Genomic DNA, 21,959 nt, shown 5'->3' on the forward strand with positions numbered 1-21,959 from the left:
AATAACTGAAGGACACTAAATTTTTTTAAAGTATAAAACTTATCCAGGATAATATTTTATTTCTTATAATGTAAAAACTAAAATCATTTGAGCAATTTTCAGCATGATCTGTTAATTTTGAACATAGAAAAAACAAAGTAGGTAAATATATATAAATGCTGTATAATGTAATTCTCTATAAAATTCACAGTTAGATGTATTTGATTATGTAAAACAAAGCAAGACAGTACCACCAGAGAGCTTCTTATCTAAAAACACAGTAAAAATAATATTCTCATGAATTAAACATTGCAAACTATCTCAGTGTGAGTCTCTCTTGATTAAATAATGAATCCACGAATGGTTTTTGGAGAGAATATTCAACTCACTAATGTGTTATTTATATGTCATTGGTGGCAACTAGTCACTTGACCTAAGGAGACATTGCCCTTTATTTAAAGGTGTTGCTATCCATGTATAAATGACAACAAAGCATATTTCACAGGGATTTTGATTTCCAAAAGTCCCAAATTCCACAGCAAAGATCCAGTTTAAGGCAATTACTTATGTATATATTATGTATAAGTATTATATTTGAAATCAAGATATAAAATTTTTAAGTGAGCAAATTGACACTATTTTATAATGATACAATTTTGTGCCATAGGATGAAAATGATTTTTAATTGTATCTTAGGACTTCATATTCAGCCTCAAAACATAGTGATTTTATAGCTCACATCAGCTGGACCCTGAATTCATGTGGATAGTCAGGAAGAGATCATATTTTTAGGTAGGAAATCAGCATGAATAAGCTGAGTAATTAAAGATGCATTCAGTGAACAGTGTATACCCTTTTAACTAAATTGAAATAGTCAAGAAAGAGAGCACTAGTTAAGTCCAAAAATATATATAACAAAATAAAAATGTGGGGAATGGGGTGGGGTTAAGTACCAACTAGTGAGTCCTTGATGGATTTTTGAGTGGTACAGAAATATATGGAATTAATTCTTAGGAATTAAATCAATACTGATGTGAAGAATGCAGTAGAGGCAAAAAGCCTGGAGCTTAAGTTTATGAAAAAGGAAGCAATAGTGTTTAGAGACTGATTAGATATGTATATGAAGAAAAATAAGTCAAAGTTGGGTTCAAACTTTCAAGGCTGAGGAACAGGCAGAATTCTAGTACTATTGCTAGAGAAAAGTCATGAAGCTAAACTAAGTGGATGAAGTGGTTAGTTATTTCTAGATGACAAGTTCAAATTTAAATGCAAAGTTAGACATGAACACTATAGAAATGGAAATGTCCAGGAAGCTGTTGAGATGCCAGACTGCAATAGCTGATCAGAGAAGGAAAGGTATAGATCTGGAGAAAGTGAATTAAGTCCAAGGAAAGGTTAGGTCATTGAGAGTGAATAGCACATAGATTTTCTAGTAGAATCTTCCTCTTCTACAGAAATAACATGACTTTTTTTTCCCTCTGCCTTAAAGATGACTTACTGGGTTGTATTATGTGCAAGCATAATGATAAATGAATAGTTTTCAGTAGGTTTAAATATTCTTAGTATTTTGGGTAAGAGGAAAATTTTGTTAAACAATAAAATTGGAAAGTACATAAATGATTTCCTTTTGATCACCACTAAAAACTTCCCTTTCCACCAAGCTGCTTCTTACCATGATCTGTAATTAACACACAACTATTCAACCATTTTTACTAATATAATGGGTCATAAGCAAACAAAAAGTGGTTAAATCAATCAAAATCAGGCACATGATAGAGTTGACTCTCTTTGTTCAGATAATGGTTTTGCTCAAGATTGATCTGAGGTACTGGTTTATAAAAAAGGAGGAAAAAGTATGTCCAGGAAGGGAAGCACGTGATGGAATTGTATTATTACCAGCTCTAGTTAAATGCATAATTGAGTGAACCTTACAGAAGAAAGTGCTTGTCACCATTTTAGATGTGAAATCCAAAAACTGCTTCATCTTTAATAGCTGTATGTTTTAATCTGTGCATAGGTTATAAAGGAGATCATCGTCTACATGATCAAAACAAATAAATGACAACATATTCTCAAATGATCACCAAATGAAAAAATGGACTGATTTGATATGGCCAGCATTATAATTTGTAGTCAATGGGAAATAGAAAGGGATTGAGAATAAGTAAATTCATAGTAGTCACCCCTTGAATATGCACTTTGATTAGATAGAGAAATTAATTCTGATACAAATGTATTAATAGTGGTTAATACATACATAGAAAATTCATGGAAATATTCATTAAAAGGATTTCAGGAAAGAAAAAAAAATTATAGTGAAAAGTTTCATCCAAAATATTTAGAACTGATGTAATAATGTAACAAATTTATATTTTTTTAACAAAAATTTTTTCATATACTATTTTCACTGTCTTCTTTCTTTTTCGTTTGGTTTTAATTAATCCTCCTTTTGATATCCTTTGGATGAAACCTACAGAAGGAAGAGAAACAAATTTATTTTGCATAATAAAGTAATACAATAAAACATTTGTCTAAAATTTTCTCAAATCATCTTTTAATATATAAAACCAAAAAAAAATTCTTAAGGCTTTAATTTGTCTTTATGCAAAACAAGCTATTTCTAAGGAAGTCATTTCACATATATAAGAATTAGCAAAAATGAATAAGCATGTTTCTGATTTTTATTACTCATCTTCAGTTAGAAATACATGCTCATTTTTTTAAAGCAAACATGTGGCTGAATATGGTTGGTGGAATTATATGTGATTTTTATTTATATATTAATACTCTATAAACATGCATCATTTTTATATTCAGAAGAAAACTAGTAACTACATTAAAATGTTGTATTATAAGATAGTTTAAAAATATTTTGGTATAATCATTTAAAATGAAAACTTAGTATGTAAATATTAAAAGAATAAATTGTTTTGTTTCAAATAGATTATTTTTCTGTGAAAGACATATTATGAGGAATTGTAGTTAACATCTCCAGCAATATCAAGTAAATGTAGTTGAAAAGGGGACATGTATTACCTAAATTTATAATATTTTGTTTCTTATTATAAATAGAATTGTATATTTTTCTCATATTAAAATTTGTTCATAATTTCAATGCAATTGTTATCTTAAACACTAGTGAATTAATAGGAAAAATGTCCTTTATACCTTTCTTACAAGTCCTAAGACATGCTTTTTTAGAAGTAAAGTTATTTTCATTCCCTCCACATCCACTGTACTTAAATGGGCGGCATTTCCCAATGACTGAATTGTAGTAGAATCGGTTCTCATTCGCTTGACACAATCCTCTGTCTGCTGGAGTCAGACACCAGGAAGGACCGTAAAATTCTAAGAACATCAAGAAAATATGGTAAATCATATGATAGTTAATCTGAAACTTTCATATTATTTATTGTTTTTGATTATGCTCTTATAGTATATTTATGTAAAACAGCAATCTGAATGAATAAAAGTAGTACCCAGTGAAATTCATGTATTTCAACTCCGGAAAAATGCTTTACTAATCTCCAACTGTCCACTACAGTAAGACCTATCTCTAATAAATAAAAAAGTAGATCTATTTGTTAAAGGGAGATGCTATGGTAACTCTTTATAATGAAAAAAAAAACTAGTTGTACATAAAAGAAACCACTATTAAAAAATTTAGAAAACTTTTGGGGCGCCTGGGTGGCTCAGTCATTAAGCATCTGCCTTCAGCTCAGGGCGTGATCCCAGGGTCCTGGGATGGAGCCCCACATCAGGCTCCTCCGCTGGGAGCCTGCTTCTTCCTCTACCACTCCCCCTGCCTGTGTTCCCTCTCTCGCTGGCTGTCTCTCTCTGTGTCAAATAAATAAATAAAATCTTTAATAAAAAATTTTATAAAAATTTGTTAACCATACTCACGTTAACAAATTTAACAAATTATCAATGTTTACACATTCTTTTTGTTCATGAATGTTCAACTTCAGGGTTAAAAGTCCTGATGAGCAATCCTTATACATATGTCATATAATGACATGCACACTGAAGCTGAGGAAGAGTTGTTTTTTTGTTTTTTTATTTTTATTTTATTTATTTTTTTATTAAAGTTCTAAATGATGTAATGTATTCACAATTTTAAGCATAGGAATTCAGGTGTAGCAAATTCTAACTTTAATCTTCAGAGAAGGATCCCTGAAGAGATTACTTGATTTAGTAATAGTTTTCTTGTGAATTGAAGTATCAGTTCTCAATGAGTTAGATGTTTTTGCAAAAGGAGGAATATTGCTAAAGCCAGTAAGATAGAACATTTACAGGTTTAAACCAGATGACCATGGGACCAACAACTTTAGGAACAGAAGAAAGAAAATGCAACCAGGGTAATAAAAGGATCACTCATTTTCTTAAGGCAAAGCAGAGAAATAGTTTCAGTACAATGGTAGTTTTTAGCTCTTTTGGCAATTCCTGTCAGTGAGGGGAAGCTGGTACTCTAGCAACAGACTTAAACCACTTGATATTAGTAAACCAATATTGCAGGCAAGTTGGTAGATGGTGAGAAATCAATATAAGAAAACTTTAGTGGCTTTGCCAAATAGTGAGATGGGGCACAGCAAATGCAGACAAAGAGGGTATGCTATATATACAAAATTGGCAGGAGGAATCCAGCCAATGAAGGCCAATAGGTTGGGCAGAAAGCTGTAAATGGTTTGATGGCAAGTGAACCCCAGATGAAAAGACTAGAAAAGAAATAAAATGAAATGATTTGAGGGGAAAATGCAGAAATTATTTTATCTAATCCGAATTAATGAACAATAATCCTAATTAGACATGAAAAAATAGGAATCTGCATTTACCTCCTGCCTTCTTGATAATTTAAATGAAGATTAGAGTGTCTTGATATAATGGCTCATATAATAGAGAAATTCTGGAAAACAGGAGTGGGAATACTATAGAAAGAACATATAAGACATTTTAGAGAGATGAAAATTCTGTGTCAGAATTCAAGAACTGTAATCAGCCAAAGAATACTGTATTATTTAGGTCTTTGATTAGGTCTACAAACACTAATTTTTAAAAGAAAACCTTCGGATCTGTAAGACTAAAACATTCAAAATCACGTAGCCTAATTTATCTTTTACATCATCATCATTCTATTTGGGAGTTATAGTGCATGATTATTGCCATCATAAGTCAAAATCAATATGTTCTTTGGTGAGGATGTATGCTCAACTTTCTAGAAACTATTGAAGTCTCCTGCTTCCAATAATGGTTTATGTTAAGAGGAATTTTTTAACAGTATAATAGAGATATACTGTGATAGAGCCCTACTATTGTGCAAACTCTTCCAATATATATGCTCTGGATTCTCATTAATCCAGAACCTAGAATATGAGATGGCTATCGGTTGCTACCACTTCTATCTCCAGGAGTTTCCAAAGTCATCATGTGTATTTAGAAACAAAAGAAATACTCCTCAAACAATTAGCCTAATTTGAGAAACTGAGAAAATTGCTATTTTTTTATTTCTCAGCAAGCACCCACAGATACTTCATAGCTGATATAGGAGTATGATGATATGACTTATACCTCAATTTCACTTCTGCATTTTGTATACAAGATTTATTAGCCCACAGTAAGTTGAAGATAATATATATATATAGATGTACCTGTAAGTTGTACACTTCTTCTTTACAAATGTTAATAATTATGTCTTAAGAGCAATGTTCTACCTGAAGTTCCTTATTCCAGGACAGAGAGAATTTTCTGATGACATGAAGTAAATTCATCCTTCTTTTCCTTTACCCTGTAGTAAACTTAGCCCCATAACAAAATCAAGGCTATTTCAAAAGAGAACAAGCTAGATTGGTACATGTGGGGCTACAATATCCAGACTGAAGGTAACAATGGAGGAGGCTCTGAAACCATGGAGGATATACTATAGGTTTGGTGGGGAGAGGTACCCTAGCTTCTGTCTTCCTTTGGTCACCGAGTCTTCCAACAATGTCTGCCATTCACCAAATCTACTTAAAAGCCAAGGGAAAGGGTACAACATATGTATGGGACAGAGCAAGAAGAAGGCAGGGGATTAGTTTGAAAGCAAACAGATAGTTGACCAGCACAGATGCCATTAGAGAGTTTCACTACCAGTTAATTTGTCCCAAGCATCAGATTGCCTCTACCTGACACTGTTTGGCCTCTCAACCAGAGGATGTCTGGTGTGTTGCTTCTGACATCCTGGGTATTGGTTTATAGACTTGAATTGTCCCTCTTACCCGATACTGGCTTCTACTCAAAAAGCATCTGTCCATGACTGACCTGATGACAGTTGTTCATCCATCTCACTTTGTTTGCCCTGATTTTAATCACTACCTACACAGATTATCAAATACAACTCACCTTTTACCCAGTAAATATTGTGGTTCCTAACACTAAGAATACAAGTATTTTGATAGTGGGTTAAAGTTTGAAATTAATTACTAAGAATGTTGTATCATAGTTAACTTTAAACATTTTTTAATACAATAATTATCAGATGGGGAGTTTTTATAAGGTCATTATTCTTCAGAACATGAATTATACTTGCTATGTAAACTAATTATTTCTCCTAAAATCATTTGAACTCTAAGTAGTTAAGACTATCATTGGATCGGGGCACCTGGGTGGCTCAGTTGGTTAAGCATCTGACTCTGGATTTTGGCTTAGGTCATGATCTTGGGATTGTAAGAACAAGCCCCACATTGGGCTCTGCATTGGGCATGGAGCCTGCTTGGGATTCTCTCTCTCCCTCTGCCCCTCCCCTTCCCGCTCTCTCTCCCTCTCAAAAAAAAAAAAAGACTATCATTAGATTACTTTAGCATAGACAACAACAATATGATTAATATAATGAAGCAGGTAGTTTCTCAAGGACATGTTAGCTCTAAGATTTTTTTGAGTCCTTGATTATAGTCTAGTTCAATCCCCAAAGATGAAGAAATTGAATTTCTTGTACCTCATGAGGAGATAGACTTGACTGTTTTCAATTAATGTATTTATTCTAGATAAACATAGGCACTCACCTATTCAAAATCCAGACAATGATATCTACAATGAAAGAAAATATAAAGGTTTTGAAGTAGTTGTACATGTAGTTTTTTTGGTCTAGATTATAATTATTCACAGGTATTTAAGATAGAATAAAAAGACACTAACCTGACTTCTGTTCATTTTCCAAAGGGAATTTAATAACCAAATGCATTCTGTCTTGATCTCGCCATTAATAACAAGTTGGATAGCTTCCATTTAGAGGGTCTATGATAGGTTTCAGAATTCAGGATCCACTTATATTCTGCCAGGAACGGCCATGATCTAGTATGACTGCTAAACTGTAAGGTGGCACTCCAAAATCAGTTTTATATTTAAAGTAGTTTATGTAAATTTTCTCTGAAATTTGTATTATAAACTTTAAATTTTATAGTCACTTTGAATCCTTACCATGGTGTCTTTCTGTTCCCATTTTACATACCTAATATTTAGACTTTTATTTTACCAACGAATTTAGGATTTATGAATTACCGCATGAATGGCTGAAAAATTTTTTGTCTTCTGAGAGTGTTTTAGGGAATTGAATAAATCTTTCCTTTGAATAATACCTTCTTTTTTCCCATAATTTTCTAGTAAAGAAAAATATAAAGATTTTAACTTTCTAATTATAATTTATCACTGTAAGACACTGAATTAATACAAAAGTATGACAAATATAAAACAAAAGTTCTCAATAATTTGACCCCTGTCCCTTAACCATTATCAATGTTTTGGTGTATATTTTCCTCCAAATTGTTTGCATGGGCAAAAATATATTAGCGTACTACTCTGTGTCTTTTTATACCTGATAATATTCTGTGAATGTTTCCATATTTGTTCATATATATTTCATTCTTTTTAATATGTACAGTGTTCATTTCTTGAATTGACTACAGTATATTTAATCAACCCATTACTCATATGGATGTAGATTTTTTTTTTCAATTCCACATTAATGGCTCATGAGCATCCTTGCACACTGGTGCAGATATTTCTAAAGACTCTTGGCTTTCTTTCAGTGTAGCTTTACTTAGAAAAATCCCTGAATAAAGACAGAATTGTGAACTATGCCCATGCATTAGCCAGCATCTAAACAAATATATCCAAGATGTTAGATAAAAGATAGATCCCAGGTTTAGAAAAGAACAAAATTTTAATTTTGACACCCTTCAATGAAAGTACAATATCATGACTCTGTCCCCCCACAGCACTTGTGCAGCTTTCTGTCTTAGCAATATAGTGTAGGCATTGAAGTCATCTTTGTATCTATCCCCTCACCCCATTTCACAGGCATGTCTGTAAAGAACAAAACCATCTTATTTATTATTCAGACTCCTAGTCCCTATGACAATTCCCATTATATAGGAGCCACTCAGTATTGTTGAACTGGACTGACATTAAAAAGTATAATTGATTTGTGCCTCAGATCATAAGATAAAATTAGAAACACAGGTTTACATGTCCTCTGATTAGAGAATATGATCCAAAGACACAAAATATGTATTGGTGTTTTATAATTATGTTTGAATTTTAAAAGGGCTTTGTATCATTTCAGATAATCATAGCATTAAGTATATTGAATGAAGATACTTCAGATCAAGGTTACAGGCTTTAGTTATATTAAAAAATTATCACTAATAAAATGTATACAAATAATACTCCTGAGTATTTTTTCCTACTATAAATTTCCATTGACACTGGGTAATCATCATCAAAACTTCAAATATTAATACTTTTGAGCCCTTATTGTATATTAAACATGGGGATAAGAATTTTATACATGTCATCATAATCATCAAAAATTTTATGAGCTGGTACTCTCCACATATAACAAATGAGGAACATGAGGCCAAGAGTTGTGTGATTCTTTCAAGGCCACAAAAAGAGTTGGCAAATTGCAGGACTGGAATTAAACCCACATCTTTCTGTCCATAAGCCAATGCTCTTAACCACTATGATATGTCCTCTGAAAACTAATTAGAAAGTAAAAATAACTAAGCAAAGATAATTTAATAATTATCAGATAAAGAGAAAGCTGTCACAACTTCCCTTTTATATCCAATTTTCAAATTCTCTTCTTTGGAGCTCAGGTTCAGAATGTCTTATATATTTCTTACCCTAAGTTACATGCGTGAAGTTGGAATTTATCAAGTTTGAACAGGAAAAAGATATCTAATCAAAATAGGTCATCAAATGAAGAAACTGGAAACAAGTCTTGGGAGTAAGAGCGCTGAGCCAAACAGTATTGAAAAAGCTCAAATATTTAAAGGCAAGAATAATTGTGTTTGCATATTCAATGTGGACTGATTCTAGAAATAGACCAAAGTTCTATTTCTATTTCTAGGTGTTTGTGTACTCTGTGATCATATTTGCATTGGCCAGTAAGATATCCATTTAATAGCAATAAGATGTGATAGAAGACCAGAAACCACATTCCACTGTGTCCCTAGAAAAGACAGAAGTGGGATTTTCCTAATAATATATTTTACAAAAATGCTTTTCAAACTTATTCCTGCAAAAACTGGTCATTATTCAAACAGAAGTAGGGTAGTCAGAGAATTACAACATAATGTAGCACAAGATTTTCTAACCTATTCCTCATTCCTAATCTGCTCTATAGCAGTTAATACCAAATTCATATAATAATAGGGATGTGCCACCTAAAATCAGACACACAGATCAATGGAATAAAAGAGCCCAGAAATAACCTGAAACTTATATGGTCAATTTATCTATGACAAAGGAGGGAAGAATATACAATGGGGAAAAGACTGTCTTTTCAATAAATGGTTTTGGGACAACTGGTCAGCTCATGCAAAAGAATAAAACTGGACCACTTTCTTTACCATATATAAAAATAAACTCAAAATGGATTAAAGACCTAAATGTAAGACCTGAAACCATTAGCTCCTGAAAGAAAACATAGGCCGTAAACTCTTGGACATTGGTCTTACCAGTATTGTAGGAGTCTGTCTCCTCAAGCAAAACCAACAAAAGCAAAAATAAACAAGTGGGACTACATCAAACTAAAAAGCTTCTGCACAGTGAAGCTGAAAGGCAACCTACTGAATGGGAGATGCTATTTGCAAATGATGCATCTAAAAAGTGGTTAATATTCTAAATATATAAAGAACTTATACAATTCAACACCAAAATAACAATTCAATTAAAAAATGAGCAGACGACCCGAATAGACATTTTTCAAAAGAAGACCAACAGATGGCTAACAAATACATGAAAAGAGCCTCAACATTACTAATCCTCAAGGAAATGCAAATCAAAACCACAATGAGCTGTCTATCACCTTATACTTGTCAATAGCTAGTATCAAAAAGACAAGTGTTGGCAAGAATGTGGAGGAAAAGGAACCCTCATGTACTATTGATGATTGTATATTAATGCAGCCACTTTGGAAAACAATATGGAGGTTCCTCAAAAAATTAAAAATAGAAATACCATATGATCCAATAATTCCGCTAGTGAGTATCCAAAGAAAGCAAACACACTAATTGAAAAGATATATGCACCCCTATGTTCACTGCGGTGTTACTTACAATAGCCAAGATATGGAAGCAGCCCAAAGTCCATCATTAGATGAATGGATAAAGATGTGGTATATGTGTACACACACACACACACACACACACACACACACACACACACACAAACACACAGGCAATGAAATATCATTCAGCCATAAAAAAGAATGAGATCTTGCCATTTGTGAGACCATGGTTGAACCTAGAGGGTATTATGCCAAATGAAATAAGTCCAAAAAAGACAAATTCCATATGATTTCACTTATATTGGAATCTAAAAAAACAAAAAACCTATAAATACAGAGAACAAACTTGTGGTTGTAGGAGGGCAAGGGGATGGAGGAATATGCAAAGTATGTAGGGGTGATCAAGCAGTACAAAGTTCCATTTATAAAATAAGTCATGGGCATACAAATGGCTAACGGACACATGAAAAAATGTTCAAAATCATTAGCCATCAGGGAAATTCAAATCAAAACCACACTGAGATACCACCTTACGCCAGTTAGAATGGCAAAAATAGACAAGGCAAGAAACAACAATTGTTGGAGAGGATGTGGAGAAAGGGGATCCCTCCTACATTGTTGGTGGGAATGCAAGTTGGTACAGCTACTTTGGAAAACAGTGTGGAGGTCCCTTAAAAAGTTAAAAATTGAGCTACCCTATGACCCAGCCATTGCACTACTGGGTGTTTACCCCAAAGGTACAGATGTACTGAAGAGGAGGGCCATATGCACCCCAATGTTCATAGCAGCATTGTCCACAATAGCTAAATCGTGGAAGGAGCCGAGATGCCCTTCAACAGATGAATGGATTAAGAAGTTGTGGTCCAGGGGCGCCTGGGTGGCTCAGTCGTCAAGCGTCTTGCCTTCGGCTCAGGGCGTGATCCCAGCTTTCTGGGATCGAGCCCCACATCAGGCTCCTCCACTGGGAGCCTGCTTCTTCCTCTCCCACTCCCGCTCCTTGTGTTCCCTCTCTCGCTGGCTGTCTCTATCTCTGTCAAATAAATAAATAAAATCTTTAAAAAAAAAAAAAGAAGTTGTGGTCCATATATACAATGGAATATTACTCAGCTATCAGAAAAAACGAATTCTCAACATTTGCTGCAACATGGACTGCACTGGAGGAGATAATGCTAAGTGAAATAAGTCAAGCAGAGAAAGACAATTATCATATGATTTCTCTCATCTATGGAATATAAGAACTAGCATGATCGGTAGGGGAAGAAAGGGATAAAGAAAGGGGGGTAATCAGAAGGGGGAATGAAACATGAGAGACTATGAACTATGAGAAACAAACTGAGGACCTCAGAGGGGAGAGGGGTGGGGGAATGGGATAGACCGGTGATGGGTAGTAAGGAGGGCATGTATTGCATGGTGCACTGGGTGTTATACGCAACTAATGAATCATCGAACTTTACATCGGAAACCGGGGATGTACTGTATGGTGACTAACGTAATATAATAAAAAATCATTAAAAAAATAAAATAAAATAAGTCATGGGGATGTAAAGTACAACATAGGGAGTATAATCAATATTGTAATGACTTTGTATGGTGACTGATGGTAACTAGATTTATGGTGATCATTTTATAATAAATATGTCAAATCACTATAAATGGACCCCTGAAGCTAATATAATATTGTAGGTCAACTATACTTCAGTTAAAAGTATAATCAAATTAGTATCGTTAATTCATTAGTTTGTAGTTGTATTTGTGAATAAATTTTGATTGATGGTTGTGTAATGGTCAGATATATAATGAGATACAGTATTTTACTTGATATATAATTAAGGTCATACAAAATATTTTGATTTACAAAGTTGAAGTCTGTGGTTTTTTTTCTTTTAAAGGTATCTGTATATTTAAATTTCAGAAACACTTCTCTGGAGGAATCGCATGACTAGGGTGAAAAATGTATCCTTATTAAAAGCAGAGATGGTCCAGGAAGAAAAGGATTAGCAAAAGTAGTCAGTCAGTGGTCACCTAGGGTGACTGTATCTGGCTGGCAGCAGTCTTGGCAGAGGGGAAGTGCTACATTTTTGTTTCTCACCAGCCCTGCTGCCAGGAAGTAGGTCTTATGGATCCTCTCCACAAGTTACCTATTTTTAGAGAGCCAGCTTGTCAGAAAATCAGCTTATAAGGCACCAGATTCACCATGCAGGCATATTTAAATTAAGAGGGAAGTTTCTATACTTCTGGGTCTGAGGACACATTATGAAAAACAGGATGCTTTTGGGGGACTATTTAAGTGGATTTTTGATGAAGTGGGGTTTTTCAGAATTGTTGGCAGCGCTAGTGATTAACTATGGAACTCTTTAGATTATGCGGGATATTTTCTTTGCAGAAACTTTCCGTGGTTGTGAAGTGTAAGCAAATCTTCAACAAGAGGCCAAATAGGTAACAATGTTTTCTTGCAAATCTATAAATTAACTGTATCAGTGGTGGTGTCTGACTTTCATTCAGACCATTTATATAACATCTCTTGTAAAAGGCCAATGATAACCAAAATTTTTTTAAAAGATATGTATATGTATGTGTTTATGTATATATGTTTATGTTTTATGTTTTTCTTTTCTCTCCATTTTTTCACACGTGTATGGAATCTGGCCAGTAGGTTATACATTGAATACAGTGAGGAGAGACAGGGCCTCAAGTACCTAAATGGTTTGCAGAATGATACCCAATCATTTTCCCTTGACTTAGTGGCTGCCAGGAAGCAATAAGGACTAGGTCAAATATATAGGTGTTCTTTTTTTCTGTGTTAGAGACCAAGTGCGAGAATGAGTTGCTGGTAGGCTTTTGAAGTCTATCTCAAGATTTTGTTTTTCCAAAATAGCATATAGCTGATGTAGTCCCAAGGAAGCTATTAAGAGTTGACATAGAGAAGTAAAGATGCTATGAGAACCAAGAAAATAAATCACTTTTTAAAAAGATTTATTTATTTTAGAGAGAGAGCATATGGGGGGGGGGAGGAGCAGATGGAAAGGGAGAGAGAGAATCTCAAGCAGAGTCCCCGCTGAGCGCAGAACTTGATGCAGGGCTCAGTCTCACGACCCTGAGATCATGACCTAAGCCGAAAGCAGGAGTTGGATGCTTAACGGACTGAGCCACCCAGGCACTCCAAATCACTTTTTTAATCAATGGGTCAGGTCCATTCAAAAAGCCCAGAATCATATGTAACTGATGAATCACAAAATTAACCCCTGAAATTAATAATACACTATATATTAACTGAATTATATTTAAATAAAAAATTACAGAAAAACAAATAAACAATTCCTTTAAAAAAAAAGCCCAGAATCAGTATGAACACTTGAGAACATTAATTTTTCTTTGATAGACATTTACCAGTGAGCTCTATTGAGAGGACTGTATTAATTATATGCACATAAATATTAAAACTTTATTAATTGTATGCTATCAAAGGCATCACATATATGATATAAAGCAGAAATATTAACATGTGCATAAAATGCTACCTTACCCTTAAATGGACATGGATGCATGAATGCAGAAGGTGGTCAGAAGGACTTGGTAAATATGGTCAACATTCTTTCAACTATCATTTGTTCTTTTATAACTGTGGATCACAAAATCAATAAAAAATGTGAGCCACCTGTCCTATGTGTAACACTGATCTGAATACTAAGGAGAGAAGATCTGCAAAACATATAAAACATTGGTCTCTTTCCTCAAAAAACTTGTAATCTAGTCAGTGAGGCAGAGCTAAAACAGCATCAAGTAATATAAGCATTAAGGGGATCAAAATAGGAAGCCAGGAGAAAGGGAGAGGAAGAAGACCTCCTTGTTGGAGTGAAAAGGCAGCTTACATGAGGAGGGCCAGTGAATTTTAGGAAGGAGAAACCAAACATCAGGAGCCATAAGAATGGGTAATTTGTGTTTACTAATAACAGAGTAGGTAAGTTCTACTTAATGGCAATGTCTATTTGGAAGGGACAGAAAAATCTTGTATTTTGTGAGACAAAAATCTGGAATAGTTAGAGGGCTAACAGATAATGCAGACAAATCTAAGACAAGTGGATGAGGCTAAATTAACACAAAGAATATATCTGTTTTTTTATTTTTCTGTAAAGCAAGAGAAATATGTAAACTTGCTTGATTGAAGATCCTCTGACCCTAATGTAATGGATGTATGAAAGTAGGACAGTAATGTCAAAAATGTTATATCTCATACATGTCATATATGCCCCCCTTATTCTGTCTCTGTCTTTTCTGTCTCTTCATATACACACATATGCACATATACACACACATATATATGCATGTCTATATCCGTATATACAGCAAATGTATTATTTAACACGTCTGATATAGGAATATATATATAGTATATCTGATGTCCTTGATATCTATCCCATGTCTATGACACCTGGTTTGCCTGAGCCAGTATTAATCCAAGCTCATTTTTTTGGTAGATCATGTCCCAACAATATGTGATTTTTTGAAAATTGAAAAACTTTTAAAATAATTTATTTTATCTATCCACCAAAATGACAGACCCAGTTTTCTGTCAATATATGTATATTTAAAATACATCATTTTTTTTAGCATCCCCCTTTCATTTTCGTTAGTGTCCCTGTTCAGATGACATAAGATTGTGGAGATAATCAAAACACACAGGACTGATAGTCTGAACAAAACAGGTAGACTGAAAACAGAGTAGACAGGAATGAACATTTTATTAGAAAAAAGCAATAGAAGGACTGACTAGAAGGAGGGGGTAATCAGAGGAGAATACCAAATGCTCAAGCTGAAATACCTGGAAAATGGTGGCAGAACTCTGAAAGTTTGGAAAGCTGGAAGTTTTAAAAAGACAAAGGAAAGTTAAAGTTCTTTTGGCTTCAAAGCCCTGTGATCCTTCTACATGACAATATTCTCAACTTGTTTCTACAAAACACATTTGAACTGTGTGTGTTTCCATATATGCATTAATTTAGGTCTATTGTGAGTTCTCTTTTAAAGGTTAATTGTAGTTTTGTGACTGGATGTGAACTGATGCATTTATCTGAATAAGTAGAGATCTTATGAGTGTCTGAAATATCAACTTCTGCAAAGAGGAACTTACAAATAATTGTTTTGCAGGTGAGAAATTAAGGCCTAGGAAGTTAAGGGTATTGCTCTGAATCCCAGAGGTAATAATAATGAGTAATATTTATATAGCATGGAATAGGTATCAGGCACTGTGCTAAGTTAGCCATGTATATTAACTGATTTTACCTCACAACAAAACCTATAAGGTGAGTACTATATTATTACCATCCTCATTTTACAATGGGAGAATAAGGTTCAGAGAGGTTAAAAAATATCTCAAGGTTGCACAGCTAATAAGTGGAAGAACTGGGATTTGACCCGAACTCTTCAGACTCAGTCTTTAACTACTATATTATAGTCCTAATCACAAGGGGAAAGTCAAGAAAAACTAATTGTGGTCGTTTTTCATTCTGAAGATAATGCACAGAACTACACATCCTTAGAGGGATTGTTTTAGAATGATTCCTCTCACACATGTAGTGAGAACAAACATTTATTTTTACCTACATGGATATACTCATTAATTCAGCCAATCCAAACACAAATAATTTGTTCTCACTTGTACATATGGATGTGCTTACAAAAGATTTTATAAAAATCTCTTTAAGGAAGAGCAAGGCTCAAACTTTGAGGTCACCTATATAGCCTGCTAATAATGAAATCTGGAAATAAAAGTAGAAATAAAAGGAGAAAATCAAACCTTAGTTGTGCTTAGTAAGCATTCAAATATCTTCAGTCAAAGGGCTCACTGGAAAAAAATTCTCAAGCTTATACACAATTTTTATTGTAGGGCATGTTGTTATTCCTATGCACTGAATCATAATTAAAACAATTTACGTCTTTTCAAAAGAAACTAATCCAGAGAACCTTATGCATTTGCTAAAACCTTGAACAAGGTTTTATATAAACTTAGAACCATTATTTTCTTAAATTATAATAAAATAGATTAATATAATTGCAAGACTGGCAGATGTAATTATTTTTGAGCTGGAATATCAGCAGTGTCTTCATTGACCTCAGCAAAAGCCTTTGGTGGAGTAAGAAAGGGATAGTCTGGGTATAAGAAAAGTAGGGGCACAATTGCCTTCCAACATTATGCTACTTGGATGAGGTAGAGAAGGGATCATCTAGGTCTTAGTGAAGAGGGACAGCTGCATTTCCACCTTCTGCATCTTGGATGGGGTGGACAAGGGATCGAGTAGATCTTAAAAAGAGTGAGGGCCCAGCTTCATTGTCCCCCTTTTCTTGTTAGCCACTCTTCGTATCAAACTTCTATAGCAGCTATTGCAACATTATTTCATGTTTTAACTTAGGAATGTTACAAAACAAAAGAATGAGAAATGAATATTCCTAGGCAAAGAAGAAAAGGGGTCAAATTGGCTAGAGGAATTTAGGTTTTGAGGCAAATATATACAATAAGAAAATAATTTTCTAGACAAAGAAAAGAGGAAGATTTTCCTTAATTTTAAATGTAGTTACTATGAAAGCATTAAATGTCTATTGTTTTAAATAAAAATCCTCTTAATCTTGTTTTCTTTTAAATTCATGTTGTCAATTTTTAATGTTTCCTTAGTTAATAATTTACTGTTATAACCATTAATTTGTTTTTTATACTTTTCATGCACAGCTACATAAAAACTTAGGACATTAATCAGACAGTATTTAAATATTTAAAACTCGTTTACTTTCTCACATTTATTTTGTCTCCTCCTTTCTATTTTGGCAGTGTGCATGCCAAAATCATGATTTTTATACTTGATAAAAACTTTCTCCTAACTTACTCCATTCATTATAATGATAAATGAATATAGATCTCTATTTGAATTAGTGAAGCAATCCAAACAAAAAATATTGAAACATATTGGAAACTGATTTCATGCATTAATTTTATTAGTAGGTATATTGTATCACATGTCTCTTTAAACCCATTAAGTTTGTTATTCTAAATGTTCACATCTTTCACACAATAAGATTTAGCATGCTTTTCAACATGTGATACTTAACTGGATAAAACAAAATGTCACTGAAAGACACAGGGCTGGAAGGACACAAAGAAACAATGCAATGAAATTACTTAATTTCACAGATAATAAATCAGAACTACAAAGATATTTATTATTATCATTATTACAAACAAAGTAGTGTTTAAAAACTAGACTCAAATTCATCTGGCATTGAATTCACTGCTCTAATAATCTAATCTAATCTAATCTAATCTAATCTAATCTAATCTAAGGACCTGAAGGCATTTGAATATACTGTTTTCAAACTCCCTCTGAAATTTCACATGCCATTTATGACACCTCAAGAGCTATTGGAACACTGCTCGAATGCCTGCAACTTAGGAAATTTAATTCCTATGGCAACCACTGATTTTTTAAGACTTCACATTAAAAAATAAACACTTTACAGAAAGAAACCTTTACTTTAGATTTCACAAATTAATCCTGATCTTTAGGCTGGGTTGAGGGAAACAGGAAGGGTAGGGATGTGGGGAGGAGGGGACTGAAATAGAGAGGACTGAGGGTGAGGGATGTACAGACTTAATTTTTCTTTCACATGATAGTGCTACAAGTACTGAGAACATATATAATGTTCCCTCTTTGGATTTCACATCTCCTTATACTTTCCAGTCCTTCTGTAAAATGTTTCCAGTTCTCTTTGTGACTTCTGAGGTATGGCATTCAGGGCTGAAGGCAAAGTCCACAGACATGCTCAGGTCAGTGTGGCACTGAACTTGATATTTACATCCTTCATTCCAGATAGGGAAGAGTCAACATTTGCAGTGCTTTAAATACATCTGGGCAGAACTTCTGTCTGCTGTTTGCTTGCTTGCTTATTTGTTTGTTGTGAAGAGAGATGCTCAAAGACTTTCTGATTCTGATTGCCACCTGATTCTGACACATGGCTGCTGTGGAGAACCCCTGCTCCACACACTGTCTCTTTTTACCCTAGGGCTACAATTTAAAGCTACAGAACTCTTTCTAACTTTTTTCAACTTTACATTTGAAACTTTCACATGGACTGCTTCTAAGTGAAATATCCAATTCATGAATGAGCACACTCCATTTTTTAAATTTAGGTAGGAGCTTATATTTATCCTGTTAACTTTTACCTCTCTCGGTTGTTTTTAACTGCCCAGATATTTGTGGTTTCTGGTTCTGTTTTCCAATATTTTTACTATTTTTCCAGCTCTGCATTTTTTGTGGGCATGTTTCCTGTATGTTTGTTTAAATTTGATAAATACATTGACAGGGTATAGCCCAGGAAAGAATTTTGCAGAAATCCAAAAGACAATTCCCTTCAGAGTGACACAATCTTTGGTGATGGTTATTCAACAAATTCCTAATCTGTCCTGTGACTAAACACCTGAGACCTTGCCCAATGCCATGCTCAATTAAAGAGCACTTTACTGCCTTTGACACAATGCTGCCATTATAATAATTTACCATCAGACATTGATGCTGATAATTCTGAGCATTATTTTATAAGATAAATTTGGCATAGAGTTAAATATCATAGGAAAGTTTTCATGTGATATATAATTAAAAGCCTTCTTCAAAGCATACTTTAAAATAGAGGAAAATTATCATCCTTATGGGATTGAAAGACAAACATTTTGAATCTCAGTATTTCAACACACCTATTATCAGGTAACAAGATCTATATTTCTTTTAAAAAGCAAAGTTCTAATATACATTCCACTTCTATTGTTACTATAATATTTTTCTGGGAGCAATTTAAAAAAAAAGAGATCCTTACCCAAAAAGCTGGGAACCTTGGTAGGCTGGGGAGTGACGGAGTCATTATTCACAGAATCAAGTGAGGATACACTATTCGTAAAATCAAGTGGTGTCATACTATGCACAGAACTAAGTGGTACCATACTATCCGTAGACTCAGGCAGTACTGTATTAGTCACAGTTTCTTCCATCCGAAGATTACTCTCTGGAAAACAAATACAGCCAATTAAAATACAACATTGTCATAAGTTCATAATTATACACACAAAGTAAAGCACAGCAGTTGTGTTAAGAAGAGTAGTCATCTATGGACACCTGGGTGGCTCAGTCCATTGAGACTCTTGACTTCAGTTCAGGTCACGATCTCATGGGTCTTGAGATTGAGACCCCCATTGGGCTTGGTGCTCAGCGGGGAGTCAGCTTCAAGATTCTCTCCCTCTGCCCCTCCCCCAGCCCATGCGCGGGTGTGCCCGCGCACACACACTCTCTCTCAAATAAATCTTAAAAAAGAGTAGACTTCTAGAAATTTTATTCACATTGTTATGTTAAATTAATGAGCAGTAAATCTCTATACATATCGTTAATAAGATCATATTTCAATGTGAGTAACTTGTAGTTCTTGGTCAAAAAAAGGTAACAGTTAAAGTTCAAGGCAATCCTTTAATAAATTTTATGGTCAGGTAAAACTGATTGATTTTAGGTGGTAGATTCCAAAGAACTATTTGTCCTCAAATGTTATAAACCTAACGGATTTCAGCAGCCCTATTTTTTTTTTAATGTTATGTTAGTCACCATACAGTACCTTGGTTTTTGATGTAGTGTTCCATGATTCATTGTTTGCCTATAACACCCAGTGCTCCATGCAGTACGTGCCCTCCTTAATACCCATCACTGGTCAGCAGCCCTATTCTTATGCTTACATTGTACTAAAATATTCTCAGGAAAGAAAAACGATGTAACTTAAAATAAATCTATGGAAATAAGCTCCCTTATACATTTCTTAATTTTCTGTTCCTTTTTTTTTTTTTTAAGTTAACACAGTGACTAATTTTTATCAAATTTAGTGGATGCTAATGTATCTTCATCTGTCTGGCTGAAACAAAATCTAGGTAAACTTGAACATCCTTTAAGATGCCTTATTTTTTAAAGAATGCCTGTAAATGAAGTGAAATGAGATGGGAAATAAACTTACCTGAATCCTCACAGGTTTTCTTGCATTGTTCCAGTGATTCAAAGTTGTTTTGATTGCCAAGACACCCACCGTACTTGAAACCTTCACATTTCTTTGACTGATTGTTATAAAAATACCTAGTCATATAACCTCGACAGAGTCCACTGTCTTCATCCAAAAAGCAGTAATCTGGCTTTTCTGGAAATTATAAAAATGTCAGAAAGCAATATTCTTTTTTGTGAATAATTTAATTATGCTGATTAAATACATAAAATAACTAAGTTGAAGTTATTTAAGGAGTAAACATGAAAAGTTAAAGATACAAGGTAAAAACAGAACTTTATCCACAACCGGACAATATTAAAATTGTCCTCTATATCTATTGTGACATTAAGAATAAGGAAGATGTTTCTATTGTCACACATTGTTACTACTGGAATTTCAAGTTCTAAATTTCTCATAGTAAATTTATAGGGCACTAACTATCAACTATTTCATGAATTGAAAGAGTAAAAGATATTGTTATTTTACCCTTGGTTTGGAAGAAATATTCAAAAATTCATAATATTACAAAATACTGTGGCAAAATTTTGGTTCAGTTATTTTTTTTTTTTAGGCTTAAATGCATTGACATTTAGGAATGATCTAGAAATATTTCATATTTTTCAGGTGTAGGCTCTCGTTAGGGAAAGAAGTATAATGTGTTGCTTCATTACAATGGTTTCAATTTAAAAAATATTGGAGTAGAAGCTTTGAGGCGTATGGAAGCTTTCATGGCTATTCTTAGAAGTTCCTGAATTCTTATGCTGGAATCTGTATTAGGTTAGGCATGACATCCTCCACCACTGCGTCTCTTGTTTTTCTTCTTCCCGGCATTGGAGTGACTCCAACAGTGCAAAGGCAGAAAGGAAATACATGTTCAGGGATTGGAGAGGCTTTTGAAAAAAATCTAATGCCCATTCTTTGATAGTGCTCCAAACCAGATCAAACACAGCTGTCACACAAGTTGTGCCACTGTGATCTACATTACAAGCCTTGTCTACATGCATACTCTGTAAAGAAGAAAATTAAACTCATTTTCAAATTGTGATTACAAGATACATGGGGCTGGAATTAGGCAAAGCTACAATTTCCCCATTTTTTCCCCCTGCAACTATATTATCAGAGTGACAAAAATGAGCTGTAGTATCCTTTTACATTTTAAAGCAACTCGTTCTATCTCAGGGAAGCAACACTTAGGAGTGTTTTACTATAAAAAGAGCAGATATTTAATAATGTTAATGATTTCTGCAACAACTGCAAATCTTCAGAAAGACTGATCTTCTATGAGAGCATTGTTTTATTAAATAAAACATCCTATTTTAATGTAGTGTAAAATATCTATCTTCTATAACGTCTCAAAGTACCAATTTGAAAGTTATTTTTTTATTGT

At 33.8% G+C, this 21,959-nt stretch overlaps 1 protein-coding gene across 7 annotated transcripts in view; it reads right to left on the reverse strand.

Annotated features, from left to right (window-relative positions):
• Window positions 1-1,752: 1,752 nt before the first annotated feature.
• The window catches only part of TFPI (tissue factor pathway inhibitor), a 63,531-nt gene continuing 43,324 nt past the window's right edge, over window positions 1,753-21,959 (reverse strand). For 5 of the 7 annotated variants that reach the window (XM_045806281.2, XM_045806286.2, XM_045806284.2 and 2 more), the window contains 4 exons: window positions 20,549-20,725; window positions 19,376-19,561; window positions 3,148-3,327; window positions 1,753-2,449 (listed from right to left, as the gene is read on the reverse strand). In XM_045806281.2, coding sequence (XP_045662237.1) covers window positions 2,346-2,449; window positions 3,148-3,327; window positions 19,376-19,561; window positions 20,549-20,725 — 647 coding nt within the window. In that variant the 3' untranslated portion in view covers window positions 1,753-2,345. Of the gene's footprint in view, window positions 2,450-3,147; window positions 3,328-7,013; window positions 7,039-11,166; window positions 11,553-19,375; window positions 19,562-20,548; window positions 20,726-21,959 lie in introns of those variants that run through there. The other 2 variants (XR_015724338.1, XM_087861924.1) reach the window with 2 other exon arrangements.

The sequence above is a fragment of the Ursus americanus genome, chromosome 1, assembly GCF_024610735.1.
Source record: "Ursus americanus isolate L20-20 chromosome 1, mUrsAme1.1.p, whole genome shotgun sequence".
Lineage (NCBI taxonomy): Eukaryota > Metazoa > Chordata > Mammalia > Carnivora > Ursidae > Ursus > Ursus americanus.